Source organism: Miscanthus floridulus, chromosome 9, assembly GCF_019320115.1.
Source record: "Miscanthus floridulus cultivar M001 chromosome 9, ASM1932011v1, whole genome shotgun sequence".
Lineage (NCBI taxonomy): Eukaryota > Viridiplantae > Streptophyta > Magnoliopsida > Poales > Poaceae > Miscanthus > Miscanthus floridulus.
The window spans coordinates 101,731,125-101,752,564 of record NC_089588.1 but is presented as its reverse complement, the minus strand read 5'-3'; the positions used below and the strand labels follow the sequence as shown (position 1 = coordinate 101,752,564).

Genomic DNA, 21,440 nt, shown 5'->3' with positions numbered 1-21,440 from the left:
CGTACGTGAGCTCGTGCCAGGTTTCCCGACCGGGCCCCGGCCCGGGGAGAGACCAACTCCTGTCAGGTCCACCCGTACCGGAGGCTGGAGCAGCTAGCTGCCCAGACAGCCTGAACGGGGCGTGCTATGCGAAGACCCGGGTGGCGTCCGGTCGTGCGCCGACCAGGGCGCGCGATTGGGCCTCGCCTCGGCCCGCGCGGCCCACTGCAGCACACCACGCGCTGCCCCGGTGAGAGCTGTCGGAGGTGGAAACGAGGGCTGCGCCGGTGAGCTCGGGTGGAGGAGCGCGCTGATGGGCTTGGGCCGCGCTAGGCCGAATCGCGTGCGGAAGGAGGAAGAAAAATAGTGCATCGCGTGGGAGGGAAGAGCCGAAGAGGGGGATCGGCGGAGGGCTAGCGGCCACTGGTCGGCAGCGAAGATTTCTGGCCTGAACCGGCCCCATACCCGTGGTGCATGGGACTTTAATTGTGGTTAGTACAACTACACTTCAATTTCTAATCGTTTTCAGCAATATCCATGCCAACGTTCCAGTGCATTAATCAAGGCCGTGTGTTCTGGTGACCGATTATTCCAATGTCTAGTTGCTCGTGCCTGTGTCGTGTGAGCAACCGACTAGCTAATCAATCATGATTCACGACTAGCTTTGTGGCTTTGTGAGTGAGGATTGCACTCAAGATTCTGCTGCATGCTAGTATGAACTAGCCTATCAATCTGTGCTACAACACGCTCCAAAAATCTTATGTATTATATAAGCATTAAAAGTTTATAGATAAATTTAGTATGCACAACTAATCAAAACTGATTATCTTACCATTTCTCTATTCATAAACACAATGTCCATTTAACTACTCTATAGTATTTGTATATATTTTATCAATTACTCTAGGTATTTTTATCCTTTGCAAGGACTATTATATATGTTCTCAATGAATGTATTAACGTCAATCATGTCTTGTGTCAGCCTATACAAAATTTTAAATATAGAGTCAAGGTTAAACTTAAACAAACCTAAAATAGATTTTTACGATCGAAGTAAGAAAGTTATTACTATTTTTTTGCTCACCCTGTTCGTTGGGCTCGTTTGGCTTATAAGCCGTATTTTTTCAGCCAACGAAACAATATTTTTATCTCACACCAAATCAGCTACCAGTACTTTCAGCCATGGCTTATCAGCCAAACAAGCCCAAGCGAACAGGGCATTTGCCGGCCATCTGTTCCGGGCAACAATTTTTATTGGATATAGAAAATTGGCTCAGATTAAAAGCACGAGCTACGTGTCTTATTATTCTTGAATTACAAAACTCGGGCATCATAGTCCGGGCAAGAAGCCACGGAATGGTTCCAACATTTCCCCCCTACCTGGGTACCTTCGGTCTGACAGAAAATAAACAGTAGGGTTGCAGCTCCAAGTTAGCACCGAGATAACTTGAAATCTTCGAGCTTCATCAGTGGACTGCGAACGCAAGCAAAGTTGCCGGCGGTAAGCAACAGTGGTCTGCCCAGAACCCTCCTTGCCAGCTGTTGATGGGGGTATGCATCCGCTCGACAATTCTGTTGATAGCGGCCCGAGTCATTCCAAGGGTGTCATGCTGGAGGATATTGTAAACATCGAGGCCCTGCGTTTCATGAAAGCAGAATGGTCTTTTAACCAGAAAAGGATATTCCCAGCATAGAACACTTGGTTTGATTACTCAAACGTTCAAGTACTGAAATCATAGAACTTACAATGGAAGGAAGTACATTAACGTAGTGAAGGTTTTGAGTAGCCAGCTTTAGCATCTTATCAATGTCGCCTCCATCCACCAACAGAACCTCTTTGTATCATCCATCTGGCCATTGTATTGCACAATGTTTTTTGTCTTGTGGCTAGGGAGTTCCAAGTCTCAAAGACTAAGACCAAACAAAATAAACATGGACCAGTAAATTTTAAAGCAAACATTATAATAGCAAACAATGAATTCATATGTTAAAGGTCAAGACATTTTGCTATAAGGGTTTTTCCTGCAGGACAGAAAAAGTTCAAGAGTGCTCTGAATGTTTGCAGACAAAAAGTTTATAACAACGTCAGAAAACATTGATAAAAACAAACACATATATTATCATATGCTCAAATTGTTTTTGACAGTTAACTTTTTAAGGAAAGCAGGGCAACAATGTCAGTTTGTACTTACATCTGGTAAATAGCAATTCAACTTTTGTGAAACATGATCCTAGTAAACTAAGTTGATGTTAATGTGATTTAAGTTCGTAAAAGCTAAGGGCTATGCTAAACATGAACAATTAAATATTAATGCATACATTTTTAACAGAATGCAAGTTGAATCACCAGAAAACATTACATAAACAAACATGTTTTGTCATACCGCTAAATAGATTATAGTAAACACAATGCAGTTCAGGAAGGTAGGAAAACATAGTGAGCTCACAGTAAAATCTGGCAACAAACAATTGAACCTGTCTTGAAAACATGATCCTAGGAATTTAAGTTGATGGTAATGTCATTAAATCAGAGAACGGCCTGTTCATATAATAGGGACAGTAGGACACAGGGCACCATGTAATACGATATTAATCAACACTCATCAGCTCATATTTATTTACAAGATAACTACACATGTGGTTATCCTAATTCCTAAAGACTAAAGAGGATCTAGAAAGTCAAGATATTAAAAGGAGTTCAATTATGCCATTAACAAAGATGTCATTTTGTTAAAAATTGCAACAAAGTTGTGTAGTTTTTTTTTTAAAAAAATAGTAAGCATGTTTCTTCTTCTTTTTTTTGGGGAAAAGAAGCATGTTTCTTCGTAGAGTGCACTATTAAACTATTTGATTTATCAACAATGAATTTGTAGATAAAATAATAGTTCTTAACCAAAAGTGAGCACATCAAAGCGCACATATATTAATTTGGTAGTTAGCAAATACCTTCCCCTCTGCAAGTCTGCAGTTCAAGACAGACAAGGCAACTTAAGCCCTAGCCGCCATACTTTCTTCTGCAACTTGATTGCATGGCTACGTAGTTTAGGACCATGCATGGTTGCACCCGGAACTGTTACATTCATAGTTTAGTTGGCGCTACATTCATAGTTTAGTTGACTGAGCGCCAAACTGGATAGGATGTTTCTAGTAACCTCAATATGAAATTATGAATAAATGTATCATTATTCGTTCAGTTAACCTGCGGGCCACACAGTGTTCCATGCCATGCTCTTCCAGTTCCTTTTGCTTGTAAGGCTTTCTTCCAGTGCCACTCACTTCACTGATAGTTTTAGTCGAGTGTGTTCCCTGTAAAGATGTTCTTTTCGTCAAGATGATATACATCAGTCCAATAATTGCATAAGTGAGGGCCAAATAAAATATATTGAGTAATCCTATTGGTGCACCTGCTGTCTTTTAGCAAGCTGCCACCTTACTACCCGTTGAACAATATCCTTCCTAATAGGAACATAAAAAATATCACCTTCCAAAACCATGAAGTCCTTGTTCTCATTATGGAAGTTTGTAACCCAAGCTACCAGGTCTTCATACTGCCCTGCGATATTATAACAAGTCAGATGAATAAAAAATCAGATTATTCTTAATTCAAAAGAAAACCAGCATTATTGATAAATATCTGCAATACTGCAGAAGTGAAGTGAAGTTCCATTCATGCCAAATTTTGGTCTGATTAGGCAACAGTTAGCAAAGCTTTAGTTGACCAAAGATAAGATGGTAAGTCATACAATAGATCAATTGTCGTTAAAAGGAAAAAATGATAAGACTAGTATTGAGAGAAAAGCCACTAAAATTGTAATTTGAAACTGGTCAATAGGGGGAGATCTTACCAAGCTTCCAATCTGGTGTCCACATGGTCTTGCTAGCAAGAAGTTCTGGTGGAATCAGCACTTCACTTGCTGGAGCCAAAAGAGCAGAATACCCAATGAAACAGAAACCTGTCAGATTCTGGAAATGGAACAAATATTTAAAACAAAAGACAATGATGAACTCACGTGCATTCGAATATACTAAAAGCACATTTTCAAACAGAGAGAAAGGAAATAGACTTCTTAACAGATGATGAGATGTAATCAGTTAGATCTTGGCAAAAAGATAAGAAAACTTCTATGTTAAAATCTTGATACCCCAAGGTGCTAACAAGGCAAATATGATTGATGCTATCGTCCAAGATAAGTTAAAGGGCGTACCCAGTGCAAAGAGCTCCCGCTCTGCGCGGGGTCTGGGGAAGGGTGTCAGTGGCAAGCCTTACCCTCGCCTGTGCAATGCGAGAAGACCGCAACTCGAACCCGGGACCTTCCGGTCACAGGCGGTAAGACTCTATCGTCCAAGATAAGTTAATGTTGAAAAAATGCTCCAGAAGATTGGAGGATGTTGAAAAAAATACCCCAAGGTGCTACAAGTTAATGTTGAAAAAAATGCTCCAGAACACTGTTCCATGGCCGAAAAGTGGGACTGATTCTGGCTGATAAGCTCAAGCGAACAGAGCCATAGTTGTAGCTTTCACGGTGCATGTTTACAAAGGAAGGCTGTCTCCATTTCCCTTAACAAGAACGGAATAAAACAGAATTTAGTGCACCAAAGGAAAAGCAGGAACAGGAACAGAAAGACAATGAGCAGAGCAAGTTTGAGGGGGCAGACAGAGCACCTATCATATTATCACATGCAATCCACTAATCTAAGATCTATTCAGAAGTAAAATTTGATAATAATGCCAGATGTAAAATCCCTTGTCTCTGAAGGCCCAAAAAATTGTAAACTGTTGCTGCACAGTAACTGAATGCAGCATAAGGTAAACAAGCAGAATCACAGGACTAGCCGCACAAGGACATAATGAACGGAAGAAGCAAATTGGACTAAGGTCTGACTGAAATACTGAAACACATTGACACCTAAATATATGCCTAAATAGATCAACGCTGAACAACCACAAGTAACACAATGAAATTGCAGATAGATGTTTCTCATGCAAGGCCTCAGACACAAAACTGACACCTATATACTTAAATAGATCAGCGCTGAACATTGAAATCTCTTCAATGCTACTGACAGTAATTTCTGAAAAGGGGCTTTATTTTGCACTTCCCTTCAGGAACCTTGGAACAAAGCAATCCTCCGGTTCTGGACGTCCACAGAGGACGCTCAGACCAGTGGACAGGTACACTCCAGGTACCTATCCGTTTAGGAGGGGAAAGCGTTACGCTCGTCGTCCACGTTAAGGTACAAGGAGCGAGCTAAAAGATCCAAAGACTTCATATGCTATATTTTGTGCATGGACTATGTATGCATTGGACCTTGTACTATGTTTGGACTATGTTGGATGATTGATGAAGCATATGTATGGACTATGTTGGATGTTGAATGTGTTGGACTATGTTGGATGTTGAATGTGTTGGACCTTATGTATGTATGGATGTTGAATGAATGTGTATGTCGGTGTGGTCATTTGTTATGTGAAATTCTGTATGCTCATGTATTTTGTGTATTATGTGTTATGTGTATGCTCAGTTAACTATTTTTTGGTGAACCCAGGAGCTCGTCGTCAATTGAACACACGCCGAGGGTGGGCACCTCGGCGTTTAGTCAATTGACGCCGATCCCTGGTGCATACTGGAATCCTTTGCCTCGAAGCGATGAGGTGCCCAAGCTCGGCGTTCCGTAAATTGACGCCGAGCCGTTAATCTCGGCGTGAAAATATTAAACGCCGAGGTAGGCGTGTGGGCTGACCCGATGACGCCTGTGGCCCAAACGTCAGCGTGGCTCGACTCGGCGCCTAGCTGTCCGATCTCGGCGTGGGCCGACTCAGCGCCGAGGTTTGGCCCAAACCTGGCGGGGGCCGTGGTGATCCAAACCCTAGGGTTGGCGTGGGCCGACTCGATGCCGAGCCTCAGCCCAACACTTCAAGTAAACGGCCGAGCCAAACCCTAGGGTTGGCGTGGGCCGAATCAACGCCTTGGTCATCTACCTCGGCGTCGTCTGACTTGACGCTGAGCCTATAAATCATAAAAAAGAAAGAATAAAGTATTAAAGACAGAGGTCTTCTAAACCTTTGGTATAGGTTGAAATCCTATTTGCATGATTCAAATGAAAAATCTTTCTCAACGATTTCTCTTCTACTAACACGAGTTATACTAATAAGAGTAGACATGCTATATTTATGTTTGTATGTTTGTTCCTACAGGAAAAACCGAAGGTTGGTTCGATTTCAATCCCCTATTTTTAGAGAGTCAAATCTTTTTTCAGTTTGGGAATCAACCATAGTACATGAAACTTAGAGATAGGTAAACTACAATTTATGAAATAGCGAATGCACAACGATTACACTCACATCAAAACTAACAATGGCATGTCGCAAACTAAACCTAGCATGCCTTAGGGGATTGAAGAAACAAGTGATACAGACGTTGCAAAGGTACTACGATTACACACTCACATGAAAACTAACAATGGCATGTTGCAAACTAAACCTAGCATGCCTTAGGAGATTGAAAAGAACAACTCATACAAGCATTTCACATTCGGATTGACTAACAAAGGTTGGTCCTAATAATGCTCCCACATATTGAACTGAGTTGCGCCTTCCCCATAGTATCCTCCAGTTGACGGCGGCGGCGGCGGTGGTGGTGGAGAAGGAGGCCCGTCCTTCTTATGGTACGGGCACTCGCAGTACGGATTATTGCATAGTGCCTCCTCTACATCATTGTTGTTGTCGTCGTCCGACTTGTCCCTGTTACCACTTCCAAGGCCATACTCTAGGTCAAAGATGCGTCCCTGTAGATATGTGATGTACTGTTGATGGGGATAGATAGGAGGAGGGTCGACCCATCTAGTGAAGCCATAGTTATCTGGACAGCTTGAATCCTGAAAACCCATCTACCAATAAGTACTACTACAAACCAAATGCAAATCTAAAAAAGGAGAGAGTTCAAAGGAAATACAAATCCTCGCGGACATCTGAAGAAACGACGGCCTCCACCGTCACAATCGTTGTACATCTGCACAACGCAATCCAAACCGTGGCGGCATTTTGGCCAATCTTCAATGCGCTTGTCGTATGATCTAAGAGGTCTCTTATGGGTGAAGTCACTCTTCCTCTCCAAAGGAAATTCCTCTATTGGTTCTTCAAAAGAATCAGGACCCAGAGAACCCTCCCACACAATTGGAGGTCCCTTCCTCACCCCCTTTCCTCTCCCTCCGCCGAAACCCTTTCCACTCGAGGAACCTCCGCTCGACATTTGCTAAAACTAAACCAGAAAACAAGTTGTGTGGATGTGGAGCAAGACATGGAGCACTATATATAGAGATGAAGGCAGGTTCACCATGAATGCTACTTGACAAAAAACTTGTGTGCATACTCATTTATTGAATCTGCAAAGGCTAGATGCTTCATCTAAAAAGTCTACAACCATGACTGGTCATTTCATCTGAAAAGGCTACACCTGTGTTTTGTCACTTCATCTAAATGCAGTACATCACTCTGATATTAATTCATTGCGTATACGGATACAACAGTAAACGAATCTAGGCTTTTCAGTGAGTTTTCAAATAGACTTTTCATTGACTGCTACAGTACTTGTAGCCCTTACAGTGACTGCAACAGCACAAGTAGCCTTTTCAGTGATACAAACAGTAGCACTATAGTCTAGGATAGTTAACGAAGTACAGGGCATAAGACCATCTGAAATAAAAGCATAGTGCATTACAACATAATAAAAAAGTCCAGAGAATAAGTTCATCTGAAATAAAAGCAGAGTGCATTACAACATAGTAAAAAAAGTTCAGGGCTACACGACATCGCTCATGAATAAACCAAATACCTACTGAGTGCAACGAGGTCACTTTTCCTTCCTCTGGGCATCGAGATTCTCCTCCATCGCTGTATTCGCTCAGCGCACAGCTTCTTCTCCCTCTCCGCCCTATACGCAGCAACACGCCTCCTTTCCTCTTCTTCCTTATGCTCCTTTTCTATAGCCTCCTATCTGCGTCTCTGCTCAAACCTCTCCTTAACCTCTGCATCCCACTCCTTCAGGCCTTCTAGATGCTGCTTGTCCGACTCCTTGATCTCAGTGTCAATCCACTGCTCAAAGTCACACAGTGGTGGAACGGTCTGCAAGAAAAACAAATTATTACAAAACAAATAAATAAGCAATACTTAATATCACAAGAAAATTAATTAACACATAATAAAAATTCTCACAATCGATGCACGACGCTGTTGCTTTGTAGGTTCCCATACATAATTAGGACACATCCAGTACCTATGTCTATATGTTTCCTCATCTTCAGAGATGTCTACCTTGCAAGGATCACCACAAAAGCACATTAGTCGAGGAACACCTTCAGGGAGAGGCTTTAGGTCGTAGGGATTTGCCCTCTGGTGACCATAGCTACAATTGAAAGAATTTAGTCATATTAACGGAGAACCAAACCTAAACCTAAGGTTTTCTATTTGTTGCACAAATAATGAATAAACATTGGGATTACCTTGGAATACGAGCTTTACCACGCCTTGGCATCCTAACATTACGTAGAAAAAAAATCAATCCAAAGTACCTTGCAACGAATGTAAAGCTACTAACACTAAATCACCATACCTCCCAAATAAGCTTTTCATTACAAACCCTAAGCAAATTTGAATCCCAACAAACACAAAATTTAACTCAATGATTATAAACCAGAACATATATAACAACAACAACAATCATACATTTGGGTCATTCAATCATTTGAACCACCATACATTGCACGAATGACATGAACATGAACCAAACCTATAATGCCAAGTTAAAAAACAACCGAATCTAAATGGATGAAATAAAAGAGGGGAAAGAGGAGTACCTTGGCAAAACGTTCTAGTCATAAAAAATTGAAATGTAATGACCAACAAATAACTAAAATGCATACTAACCCTAATGGCCAACAAATAATTAACCCTAATGACACCTACAATAAACAAAGAACCCTAATGACCAAAATAACTACAAACCAAACTAACATAACATGTTCAGCACATAAAACAGTTAAACAACAATGCACTCAATCATCCTAAGCCATATATTTTGCAAATACAAACACACATATACCAAAACACCATACACACATGATTCCACATGATTAGAGACAATGCCAGCACATCTACGCGGGTAGATTGGAGGAGGGGAGAGACCATTACCTCGAGGAAGCTTCGGGAGACGAGATCCGGGCACCTAGGGTCATATTTGGGGGTTAGAGTTTCGTGGGGGCCATGGGGGGATTTGGGAGACAGAGAGCCGGCGGTTTCAGAATGGAGGGAGGAAGAAGAAGGGGGCCGCGGCGCGGCTTCAAGAGACCAGACCTCGACATTGAGTCGGGCCACGCCGAGTCTGGTGGCTCGGCGTTAAGTGACCAGACTCGGCGTTAAGTGACCCCGCGCCGAGCTATTGGGCCACGAAGCGTTGTTGGGCCGCCTGGGCCGCGCGCCGGATGGTGCCAATAGCTCGGCGCGTAGTCCCACCGCGCCGAGGTTGGGCCCGTGGCGTTGGCTGACACGACGCCGACGTGTCGGACCCCACGCGCCACCGTGTCGCCGTCGACCGGGGTCGTCCGTGACGTGGCAAGACCTCGGCGTCGTGTCAGTCGACGCCGACCCTCATATCTTGGCGTCATGTTCTAAGACGCCTAAAAATGGTCTATTTTCAGCAAACGTTTTGGCATAGATCTTTTTGTAAAAAATGTTTTCAAAAGGGACCAAAATACAAAAATTTCACGATCATATTCAACGTCAAATCAAAATTTAATCATGTCTTAGGCGCTTGAGCTTGTATTCGGACATGTTGCTCACATTTCATCTTTTTTAAACTCACAACAACTGCACACTAGAATTTACAGAGGTTAACTCTTTATTGTACCATTTATTATGAGTCTAGGAATTTAGTTGATTTAGTGTTGGACAAGGCTAACTAGGTTCAACAAAAAAAAAAATAGCCAACTTATTTCAAGCCTAGCTCTGTGACCTCTTCGGACGTCTATGAAATTTAGCTCAGTCTAGGCTTTCGTTCTATTTTGTTTCCGCTGTTTTTCTGAGAAACTGGCTTCCCCAGTCTTGTATCAAACTTTGCTTTCTTAAAAGCTGAGGTAAAACTCTCGTTAAAAAAAAAATGTATATTCCAATGCAACAGTATGTTTGGTAATACTATAAAAATAGGGTTCTCAAACCATCTGAAAATAACACTATATATTTTTTATAATTTTATAGTAAAAGGTGTCTGAAAAAATATAAATATTAATGCTATTTTCTAGAAATAAATGTTACTAAAATTAACTTTCTAATGAGTTTTTTTAGAAGAATTAATTTCTAACTAGTATAATGCTCGTGCTAACGCTACGGTTTAATTAGGTAATGCAAATCAAACAACCAAAAGTCTATTAACAGGCAACCTGAAACTCATGTGACACTTCACACAGACAAACATAATTGTCACAAATATAATTCAACAAAGAAAATTTTCATATATGCACTCAACTCAACAAAGAAAAGAGGCCAACTCACCCTGATTTGCTTCTTAATCACTGGACCAGGGCAGTGACGCATCGTGAAAAAACAAGTGCCTTTGAGGTCATAAACTCGTGAAATATTGTGGCCAAAGAGAAGACTTTCCATCACCGTCAAGTCGATCTTTACCTCTGTGCCATGCCTAATTTGCTTAACCTACTCCTTAGCTGGACTTGAGGCACACTCAGAAAATCGAAATCGTAACAGCATTCTGATACTACCGAAGAAGTAGAACGCACCGATAAATCCTTGGCATTGGTGGAGCCGGACCGCGAAGATGACTTCTTCCCGAAGAGCACGGACTTGATCCACTTCACCGAAGACTTCCCCATTGGAGCCAAATCCGCTGCGCACCAGACCGGAGGGGTTCAGAGCCTGTAACAGAACCGCACATCAGTCCTCGACCAGAGCGCCGCAGCAGCAGCCTGGGGAGGCGCGAGGGGCAGGAGCGGCACGTGCGACGCGATGGATCAGGGAGGGGAGAGTCGGAGTCGGAGTCAGAGTCGCGCGTGCCGCCGCCGCCGCTTGCTCCCGTGGCCTGGAGCCCGAGCCCTCCAGAGCGCCATAGCAGCAGGCATCGCCGCCGCACTGCCGACGGCCGGAGCTAGGGTTTTGAGCCTGGGGAGGCGTGCGTGGGAAGGGAGGTGAGAGGAGTGGGAGTCGCCCGTGGGGGAGAGAAGTCGAGCCTAGACTGCCGGTCGGCCGGCCGGCCGGCGGTGCCCTGCCCTGAGGTTCGTCCCGTGGGGGAGAGGAGAGGAGGAGTCCGTGAGTGGGAAGGGAGGTGCCTAATTTGCTTAACCTGAATAGGCAAGTGAGTCCAGATGAAAAAAAAACAAGAAAAACAAATTGAAATCAAACACAAGCTCGATATAACTACCTGATAGATCTTCCTCTTGTTAACAAGAAATACAAAGGACTGTTCCTTTCCTGTTTCAAGGGGTATCACGTGGAGCTTGTACTTGCAGTATGGAAGCTATGGTTAACTGCACAAGAAAATGTGTGAGCATAAAGACTTTCTTCAGAAAAAGTATTGACATGAACAAGATATGTCTGCAAACAAAATGAAAACACAATGTTTAAAAGAGCCAATATAATAGTTCCTTCCGAAGCCAAGATCTTGTCAATTGCCTCTTTTGTAGATTTAAAAGAGCCTGACAAGATGACATATCACGAATGTTTAAGGACAACTTGTGACAAGTAGTGATATTGGAACAGTAATGCCACTGCACTACAAGTTAATCAACCATAGGAGGAGTCAAAATAATGAAAATTAAAAATTAAAAAAAAAATTGAGGTTGCTTAAGATGTAGTGCAATTAAGCAAGACAGCAGGAGATAATGTCTTATTGAAACATAATGAGGAAGAAATACCTCACTTGATTAATACTTTAAGTAATTTTTGTCACTGTAAAGCTTAGTTTTTTTGGAATCTTCACAGTAGAGTTCAATAAAGAAATAGAATGATTGCTTATTTTAATCAGCACATAGCTTTTTTCAGCAGAAGTCGGTTTTGTCTAACTGCAATAAGATTTAATAATGTTTTGGTCAGTCTCAGGAATTATATGAGCTGCTATGGTCATACGTACCGATTAATCTCCATCAGATCGTTATAGCTCCACAAGAATCCTAAGATAAAAGAAACTGAACTAAATCAGGATTTAATCCTTGCCACAATAAAACTAAAAACATAAGCAGGGTTTATTTTCACTGTATATTAGAGCATTGATCTTTTTAGCATGAATACAAAAGGAAATAATAATCTATTGCAGGGTCAACCTGTACAGATATACCTGTTCCCAAACAGCTCTTCATCAGGATCTAAAGTTTCAAGTATGTCCTCCATTTGTATGTTGCTCATGCCTGATATCCACCTGATTAGACATCCAAAATTAGTCAGAATTTTTTATACAAATGCAGAAACATGATAGGTCGAAATAAGTTTTTGGTGAGTGAATATAATTTAGATTTTTGGTTCTTCCTGTATGCTCATTTCCGAATTCAATGTACAAGTAAGTTGTTAGTAAGAAAAATAGCTTGCGTTGTCATTTTCATTAGTATGCATCTGCATTTAAATTAGAAATTTGTTTTCCTTCTATATATTTTATCACAAATAGAAAAACCAGAAACAATGGTTTCAGGTTCCAGTTCATATCTATTGTCATAGAATTCAGTCAGAAAGTGGAGAAGTTGTATGGCATGTAAGCTGGTTGCAAATGTCTTCGATACACAGCCCACTATTTCACCGGAGAGCTCCTGGAGAACGCGGGCTCCTTCCCGGCAGCAGCATACCCTTTGTTACTCACATCAATTGCTAGACCAGATCCCTACTCCTTAGCTGGACTTGAGGCACACTCAGAAAATCGAAATCGTAACAGCATTCTGATACTACCGAAGAAGTAGAACGCACCGATAAATCCTTGGCATTGGTGGAGCCGGACCGCGAAGATGACTTCTTCCCGAAGAGCACGGACTTGATCCACTTCACCGAAGACTTCCCCATTGGAGCCAAATCCGCTGCGCACCAGACCGGAGGGGTTCAGAGCCTGTAACAGAACCGCACATCAGTCCTCGACCAGAGCGCCGCAGCAGCAGCCTGGGGAGGCGCGAGGGGCAGGAGCGGCACGTGCGACGCGATGGATCAGGGAGGGGAGAGTCGGAGTCGGAGTCAGAGTCGCGCGTGCCGCCGCCGCCGCTTGCTCCCGTGGCCTGGAGCCCGAGCCCTCCAGAGCGCCATAGCAGCAGGCATCGCCGCCGCACTGCCGACGGCCGGAGCTAGGGTTTTGAGCCTGGGGAGGCGTGCGTGGGAAGGGAGGTGAGAGGAGGAGTGGGAGTCGCCCGTGGGGGAGAGAAGTCGAGCCTAGACTGCCGGTCGGCCGGCCGGCCGGCGGTGCCCTGCCCTGAGGTTCGTCCCGTGGGGGAGAGGAGAGGAGGAGTCCGTGAGTGGGAGAGGAGGGGTCGGGGGAGCGAGGGGGTCACGCGAGAGGAGGCGTCGGGGGACAGGGAGGGAGTTGCACGCGGGGTGGAGGTTATGCGTGATGAGTAGGCGATGGAGGGCAGACACACTAAACATGAGCCGTCGGATTTGGATGAGTAATGAGAGAGAATGGCTAAGAGATAATCTGGTGCATTCGTTTTGATGGTGTTATATTTTCTGGGTGCATTTATTGGTGCGGATGTAGCATAGGTCATGACTGTGGAGCAGACATTTATTGTGTGGCTGTAGATTTATTCTAACTGGTGTATTATAGGGGTGTATATATATATAATATAGTAGATAGTAGATAGATAGATAGATAGATAGATAGATAGATAGATAACTGGTGTATTATAGGGGTAGTAGATAGTAGATGAGTTGACTCATCGACGACGGAGTGAGAATGTTTTAGACTTGAACACGCACAAGCCCACGCCGCGGCCACGTCAAACGGCACCACTCCTCGTGACCTCGTCTCCCATTTCGACCACCATGGCCGCCGCCACAACTGCAACCGCAGACGGCCCTCGCTCTCCGCCTCGCCAAGCACCTCACGCCCCCGCCTCCCGCCGCCGCCGCCGCCACCAACAACCACAACCACAACGTCGCGTTCTCGCTGGTGTCCGTGCACGCGGCGCTGGCGCTGACGGCCGCGGGCGCGCGCGGCGCCACGCGGGCGCAGCTGCTCGCCTTCCTCGGCGCCCCGTCGGCCGAGGGGCTCGCCGACTTCGGCCGCCGCGTCGCGGACCGCGTCCTCGCCGACCGCTCCGACGCCGGCGGGCCGCGGGTGCTCTTCGGCGGAGGCGTTTGGGTGGACGCCGCCTGCCGCTCACAGACGCGTTCCGCGACGTCGCAGCCGAGGCCTACAAGTCGGAGGCGAGAACCGTGAGCTTCACCGATGAGGTTAGTAGATTAGATTAGCTGCTTTTTTCCCCCTCGTTCCAAGTTTCCAACACAATACTACTATTCCCAGCAAAAAGATATTTAATCGCTGTGACATTTGGATATCTGTGCTTCAACTCTCTTGCATTGTTAGATGATCAATATATAAACCAAGATGCTGAATGAATTTAGATCAGATTAGGCGCCTTATTTCCTATTCTATTAGGATTGGATGAGATGGAGAAAATTACATGCTGCCATCATTTACATACAAAATTCTTGTTATCAAACTTGATTTTTACATCACTAATCATAAGTAGTAACAGTTTAACCCCCAGGCTTCATTTCTTCATTTTACTACCTTGCATTTGCGCACACATATATATTGTGATCCATCACGCACGTTCACTAATAGCACATTGCGTGGTACGCGCAGCCCGAGGCCGCTGTGAAGATGATCAACTAGTGGGTGAAGAAGGCCATGGACAACCTCATGGACTCCATGATCTCCACCGATGACATCAACGCCGCCACCGACCTCGTGCTCGCCAACGCCATCGGCGGAGCCACGTATTGGCCATAGAGGGCTCCGGCCCCCCTTGCCCCATAAAAAAATGAGGATATATGTTGCGGATGTACAAGCTCTGCCATGCTAGTGCAAAGCTGCAGGACTGTCCGAGCAAGCAAGTTAGTCATACAATAGTAGAGATGCAGTAGTAATAATATGAGTATATTCGTGTCAGTAATAAATAATACACTTGCAGCAGAACAACTAGCTACTCTCAAGTGACAGTTCAAGGATGCTACAGTATAATTGGCCCCTCCTTAACTTTGATTCACGCTCCGCCACTGACTTCAAAGGCGACTGGATGGAGCCATTTCAACTCCAGTTCACATCCCCAGGCACGTTCCAACGGCTCGACGGAGGCCACGTCGAGTTGGATTTCATGGAGAAATACCGGAGGATGGACGTTGCCTGCATGGACGGGTTCAAGGTCCTAAAGCTACCTTACAAGCTCGGCGCCGCACCACCGCTCATGGCCAGCTCAAGCGCCGCCGTGGGCAGGTCGACACAAAGTCAAGGACATGCCCTCGACGGAGGTCAACGAGAGCACACGGTACTCCATGTTTGTCTTCCTCCCGGACACGCGTGACGGCATGACGACCATGGTGGACGTGATCACCGCGGCGCCAGCGTTCATGTACAGCATCTTGGCCGAGATGAAGTTGCGGGATGTGGACCTGAAGCTGCCCAAGTTCAAGATAACATTCAACTGGGGGAACCTCAAGGAGACTCTCTGCCAGCTGGGGCTGACGCTGCCGTTCTCGCCAGAGGCCGCCGACCTGCGGGGCATGTGCAACGGGGACGAAGGTGACGGCAAGTCACGGCGGACAACGTTCCTGAGCAAGGTTGCACACATGGCAGTGGGCCAGTGATCAATGTGAACGAGAAGGGAACTGAGGCTGGAGCAGTGGCATTCCACGTGCGTGGTGGTAGCGGGCCACCGCCTGACCTCGTCGAGTTCACCGCCGACCATCCATTCACCTTCTTCATCATGGAGGAGCGGTCTGGGGTGATCGTGTTCGTAGGACACGTTCTTGACCCTACCAAAGTGACACTCTGAATTCTGAAATGTCACTAACTGCTTCCTGGATCAGTTCGGCTGTTGCTCGTGAAGTACTGTTATGTTCTTATAATTACTGCTTCCTGAATCAGTTCGACTGTTGCTCGTGAAGTACTGTTATGTTCCTATAATTTTGGTGTTACTGTGGACTCGGTTCAGTGATTGCATAGGGTACTCCGGGATGGACGAAATGTTTTAGTGATTGCAACTGTACCTCCATTTGGTATTCTGTGTATCTTTTCGGAATATAGTCTGGGTAAACATTTACCATAACAATTCTAGAACTTAATTAAAAACAAAAAACCTGAGAAACACTCACATTTCAATTCCATGTGTTTTTGCAAACCAAGCCATCTCTATGGACAGCACAGCCCTGTTAAACTGACTCAACAGCAACTCTTGAAAAGAAAATACAATGTCATTATAGACTAACTCTAATTTCATTAAAAAATGACAGTTTCTGCACAATAAGCCAAGCTCAGTGGACAACAAAAGTATAGCAACCTGAATCTGGCCAAACCATGTTCACTAAGTATTTCACCACATGAGTGAGACTGCAGAACACTGTAAGCACATTGTGAACATGAAAATGGAAATTATATTATTTGCTGTCATTCATGGATAGATGACTGCAAAATAGTTAAGAACACAAACCACTCTATAGTGGTACAATAGATGTAGCAACCTGAACAAACAACAAGGAAGCCTACAAAACATCAAGTGGGGACAAGGTACACTGAATCATCATAACTCTCTATCCTAATAAACATGGTGATGATCGCTAAAACAATCACAATCATGCTCAGAACAAAAGTGAATTTTGTTCTATACTTCCTCGTCTTCACTATGCTGCTTGTAATACATACATCATCCTCTTTAAGTTCAATTTCAGGGGAAGCCTTGCTCGATGTGTTCTCAGCCTCGGTAGTGGAAAGTCCTGATTCATCGGCATTGGATAGAGTCTCAGTCCTATCATTGCTGTTCTGCATATCAGCTTTGCTGTCTGAATGCAGAGATTGCATCTGTTCAGATGAGATCACTAGTTCCTCATGTTCCTGATCTGGTGATGATAAGCCACTGAGCTTTGCAGTGGATTGCCCCACAATGCTAGCAGAGTCAGAGTCGTATGAGCTTTGAAGCAATCGGAGAAGCTTCCTTGGTGTTGAGTATATCTTCACGTTATCAATGCTGATCGGCCTGTCTGAAGCCTAAGGGGGGAAAAAGAACAGTAAAGTTAATTACTGGCTCAACTGAGGAACTGTACAACGCAACTCATGAAGCACACATTGCACAAAAAGAACATAAAGCAAATCTTGGAAGATTTATTAAAACAGTTGAGATATGTAAACATATTTACCCTGGGACTGGGAGTCTTGTCTCTTGATATGGAGCCATTTGGGCTTCGTGACACAAATCCTGCAAATGTGTTAGTGCACTCAAAGTTAGCATCAGTCACCTCACTGTCACAGACCTCGCTCAAGTCATCTTCATAGGAATTGCTGTTTGAGCAAAGCTGAATGAACAAGCCATCCTTCAGAGAAACATCGACGCCATCATTGTTCCACAACCTCCGGTTCGTGCGCAGACTCTGACCAAAGTTGCAAGAGGACTGCCCGACTGAGATCGGCGACTCGGTGAGTGCGCTGCCATTCATGATAGACGAATCCACAACCTGGGATTCCGGGGACCTGAACTGGGCTGGAGAAGCAGCGACGGTGGAGCCTGCAGGGCTGCCCTTGGCACTCCAGAGGCTCCTGCACGGGCTCTTCTCCCTTCTCTTGTGAAAATTGGAGCCAATCATTGGGCTTGTGCCAACCTCATGTCTTGATCCCTTCTGCGAGGCGATGCTCTTCGCGCTCTGTGATGCCTCAAATGCAGCACCTCGCACGAACGGCATGCGGTCATTCTGGCACTTCTCCATCACAGCAATCACCCTGCCAAGCTCTGAAGACAAGCACCTGGGGTCAACAAACTTCATGAAGAAGTTGATCATCTGGATCGCCGAGAGGCGCTTCTGCGAGCTGCTCTCCGCCGTGTCCCCATCAAGGATCTGCAGCCCCGACCGCACAATGGACCTCGCGTACGCCTCCGCAATCAGGCCATTGTGCTTCACCAGCGCCATGGCGAGGCCCATGTGCGCGTTCGAGCGCGTCGCCCGGTCGTGCATCGCCCCGGCCACCTTGAGGCAGACCTCGTTCACCATCTCCCCGGACGCGAACCTCCAGTTGGTGGACTCGACGAGCGCCTTCAAGCACAGCGCCGCGCCGGACGCGGCGCCGCCGTCCTGCTGGGTCGTCCCCATGAGTGCGCCGCAGAGTGGCCTGCAGAGGGACGCGATGATGGCGGCCTTTTCGTCGTCGGGCGTGGACGACGGGTCGATGCCGTACCGCGCGATGGCGGGCACCACCTTGGAGCAGGCCTGGTGGAGCGGGAAGGATCCCCCGCTGGTGGAGAGCGTGCGCATGATGGTGGCCATGATGTTGCCGATCTGCGGCACGATGTTGCGCCCGTGCACCCGCGCCAGCACCTCGTAGAGCGAGATGGTGAACTCGCCGGCGGGCGGCATGCCGGCGCCGCCGCCGCCGGCCGTGGTGGCGGTGGCGGTGGTGTCGGAGACCTCGGCGAGGAAGTGCGGGATGGACTTGGAGTCCAGGTGCCTGGCGTAGGACTTGAGCGCCTTCATGGCCGCGCGGCGGCTGTCGGCGTCCTTGTCCAGGTTGTCCAGCTCCTGCCTCAGCAGCGGGCTCAGGCTCCGCCCCATCGGCGGCCGGCGAGCACGGAACGCAGCTCTGCAAAACAAACGATTCAGACACGGGGAAAGTGCGCGTTTTTTGGGCATCTCAGGACAGAATCAAGCGCAAGAAGCACGGAATCGGTGGCCGCGTCCATCGAATCTCGACGGGCCTCAGATTTTAGCAGCCTATCTCGCCCAAAATTACTAATTTTCATTCATAGCGCAGGGGAGAGTTAAAAGAGGAAATGGGTGAATATTAACCGACCCAATCAAACCAATCCAGAGACCCGCCGGACGAGCACTAAATCAACCGCGCAAGAAGAAGCGTGCGATGTTCCAAGAACTGGAGAGACTGATGAATCAACAAGACTGGCAAAGAAGTTTGGGGCGTCGCATTGAACTCACCTGATTCAAGAACTGGACTGCAAAGCAGCCTGCGCTCTCCCTCCCTCCCTCCCCTCCCTCTCTCTCTCTCTCTCTCTCTCTCTCTCTGCACGGCACGAATTCAAATCGCCAGGCGGCAGTAGGAGAAGGGGCGGAGCGAATCAAATCTACCAGCACCAGCAGCTCAGATCCGCCCGCGGGGGGTAAACGGGCAGGGGCTCCCCTCTCGGCGTTTTCGAACCGAGGGAGCAAACCCGGCCGACTTTTTTCACTCACGTTCGGCCAGCCACAGAGAGAAGACGAGTCCAGGAGGCCCACCTGCAGCCACAGGCGAAGGCGCGGGTGCGGGTTCGCGAGAGCGGGGTGGCGTATCGAGGTGAGCGGGCCGCGGGGTTTGAATTTGGGGTGCCGTAATGACCGTTGGGACCTTTGACCGTTCGTGTTTCTGCCACGGTCACCCACGCCCCGTGCTGGTGGTGGGGTGTGAACTTGGCGACAGTGTTCGTGGGCTGGGCTCGTGGCTCGGTTTGTGGCGCGTTTGAATCCATGCACCAATAGGCCAAGCCCTTGTTTAGTTGCCCCAATTTCCCAACTTTGATACTATGGCCCTGTTTGGATACTCTAGCACAGCTAGAGGTTAGAGTTAGTTTCTAGCTCAGGACTAGCCCTGAACTAACTCTAGCCTAAGATATGTTTGGATACAGGGGTTAAAATGATAATAAATGTGCTTTCCAAATCATTAGTGCGGGTGAAAGTAGAGAGAAAATAGTGGATCCCACCTCAAATAGCTCTAACTAGCCCAAATAATCACCTCTTTGGGGGATAGTTTTTTAGGGTGGGCTAGTTGCAAATAACCCACTCTAGCCCTCCTGTTTGGCTACTTTAGGACTAGTTGAGCTCCAACTAACCCAAACTAGCTCTAACCCATGGATCCAAACAGGGCCTATGTAAAAAGAAGATTCTCCGTCACATCAAACTTGTGGTACATGCATGGAGTACTAAATGTTGACGAAATTAAAAACTAATTGCACAGTTTGGTTGTACTTTACGAGACGAACGTTTTGAGTCTAATTAGTCAATAGTTGAACAATTATTACCAAATAAAAACAAAAATGTACTGTAGCTACAGTGTCTCCACCAATTCGGTCGGCGCCGAATCAGGCACCAACTAAACGCGCCGCAAGTGGCCAGCAGGTGGCAATCGCCTGGGCTTCACCCTCGTCCTGCACGACACGAGAGGTTCCATTAATTTATTCCTCCTCCTAAACTTTAGTCGTTATTCTATCTCTATCGAATATTTAGACACATCCATAGAATATTAAATATAGACTAATTATGAAACTAATTACACAGTTTGCGACTAATTTACGAGATGAATCTTTTAAGCCTAATTAGTCCATGATGTGATAATGTGATGCTACAGTAAACATGTGCTAACTGCGGATTAATTAGGCTTAATAAATTCGTCTCGTGAATTACTAACGGATTCTGTAATTTATTTTTTATTAGTATCCAAACACCCTCATATAATACCTTCTAAATTTTAGTCACTAGATCAAACACCCCCTAATAGTGGCCCAATCTCAGTGCGCTAACCATCTCCAAACCTCGGAGCAACTCAAAGAGACATTGTATCCTACTCGCTATCAGTAATTTTTTTATAAAAAAAATGCTCCAAGAGACTCGGTAACAGCGTTTGTAAAATAATAAAGAGCAGGCTATCTCATTTTTTCCAATCAGCAATTAAGCCAGCGGGCTTAGCTGGCCACCCGTAGCGTTCAGCCATTTCTCACGCCGTCGTGGCCTCCTTTTTCCCTCCACACACATTTTAAAGCCGACAAAAAAGTGACAGGTTCAATCAAATTTGATTGAATTAGTGATAACGAGGTAACTTTAGAAAATAAAGAGTCTGATTTAGAGTTTGTTGCGGAGAGTATCTGTTTTTAACCGTCTATATTATTTTAGAGACCTAAATTACCATTAGCTTTTGGAGTTGCTCTGAGCCTAACACACAAAAACACGTTCCCTCACAGCCACAACCTCCATCCTAACCCAGTGGCTCCTGCCACTCATCTCACGCCGCTCGCAACAGCACAGACGCCTACTGCTCTAATCCCAGCGTTGCTTGCTTCGTCCTCTCCACCGCCCGCCTCTTCCTCCACACTCTCTTGATCTGACCAGCGACCACGGCCACGGCTAGGGCCTCCACAACCACCATATAAAATCATGGCGGATGACGGGGAAAGGCGTCGGCGCTATCCTCAAACACGTGACGGCAACTGCAACACAAGCCAATGTTTGTCTAAACGGTTGTTTA

The 21,440-nt window shown here is 45.9% G+C and overlaps 2 protein-coding genes and 1 pseudogene across 30 annotated transcripts; 1 reads left to right on the top strand and 2 right to left on the bottom strand.

Annotated features, from left to right (window-relative positions):
* Positions 1–1,219: 1,219 nt before the first annotated feature.
* Positions 1,220–13,534, bottom strand: LOC136484024 (uncharacterized). Of its 28 annotated transcripts, none has more exons than XR_010765726.1 (14): positions 12,932–13,534; positions 12,315–12,395; positions 12,111–12,150; positions 11,403–11,508; positions 8,479–11,324; positions 8,192–8,381; positions 7,812–8,101; positions 4,382–4,537; positions 3,825–3,893; positions 3,461–3,532; positions 3,179–3,285; positions 2,926–3,049; positions 1,726–1,890; positions 1,220–1,616 (listed from the first exon to the last, which is right to left on the bottom strand). XR_010765726.1 is itself a non-coding variant. In XM_066481196.1 (12 exons), the coding sequence occupies exons 6-9, from the start codon at positions 10,855–10,857 to the stop codon at positions 3,133–3,135; spliced, it is 513 nt and encodes a 170-aa protein (XP_066337293.1). In that variant the 5' UTR covers positions 10,858–11,324; positions 11,403–11,508; positions 12,111–12,150; positions 12,315–12,395; positions 12,932–13,067; positions 13,148–13,534; the 3' UTR covers positions 1,220–1,616; positions 1,726–1,890; positions 2,926–3,049; position 3,132. The 28 variants fall into 28 exon arrangements, 7 of the variants coding, with proteins under 7 accessions (XP_066337293.1, XP_066337294.1, XP_066337290.1 ...); XR_010765730.1 differs by lacking the exon at positions 4,382–4,537 and having other exon boundaries at positions 7,816–8,101; positions 8,192–8,290; positions 8,479–8,511; positions 10,523–11,324; XR_010765729.1 differs by lacking the exon at positions 4,382–4,537 and having other exon boundaries at positions 7,816–8,101; positions 8,479–10,692; positions 10,765–11,324.
* Positions 13,535–13,711: 177 nt separating this feature from the next.
* On the top strand, positions 13,712–16,005 carry LOC136480423 (putative serpin-Z5; annotated as a pseudogene).
* Positions 16,006–16,595: 590 nt separating this feature from the next.
* LOC136482485 (protein SINE1-like) lies at positions 16,596–19,494 on the bottom strand. Of its 2 annotated transcripts, none has more exons than XM_066479699.1 (3): positions 19,442–19,494; positions 17,363–18,794; positions 16,596–17,213 (listed from the first exon to the last, which is right to left on the bottom strand). In XM_066479699.1, exons 2-3 carry the CDS (start codon positions 18,764–18,766, stop codon positions 16,722–16,724), a joined length of 1,896 nt encoding a protein of 631 aa, XP_066335796.1. In that variant the 5' UTR covers positions 18,767–18,794; positions 19,442–19,494; the 3' UTR covers positions 16,596–16,721. The 2 variants fall into 2 exon arrangements, with proteins under 2 accessions (XP_066335796.1, XP_066335795.1); XM_066479698.1 differs by lacking the exon at positions 19,442–19,494 and adding an exon at positions 19,145–19,198.
* Between the last annotated feature and the right edge of the window lie 1,946 nt (positions 19,495–21,440).

What these genes read in the sequence shown, in the direction of transcription:
- LOC136484024 (XM_066481197.1), bottom strand. Translation starts at nt 10,857, where the DNA reads ATGGGGAAGTCTTCGGTGAAGTGGATCAAGTCCGTGCTCTTCGGGAAG. An exon ending in CCAATGCCAAGGATTTATCG is followed by an intron (nt 3,943 to 10,764) that starts GTGCGTTCTACT and finishes TTCCATTTCCAG; the next exon opens with AATCTGACAGGTTTCTGTTT. An exon ending in GACACCAGATTGGAAGCTTG is followed by an intron (nt 3,533 to 3,824) that starts GTAAGATCTCCC and finishes ATAATATCGCAG; the next exon opens with GGCAGTATGAAGACCTGGTA.
- LOC136482485 (XM_066479699.1), bottom strand. Translation starts at nt 18,766, where the DNA reads ATGGGGCGGAGCCTGAGCCCGCTGCTGAGGCAGGAGCTGGACAACCTG. An exon ending in ACAAGACTCCCAGTCCCAGG is followed by an intron (nt 17,214 to 17,362) that starts GTAAATATGTTT and finishes TTCCCCCCTTAG; the next exon opens with GCTTCAGACAGGCCGATCAG.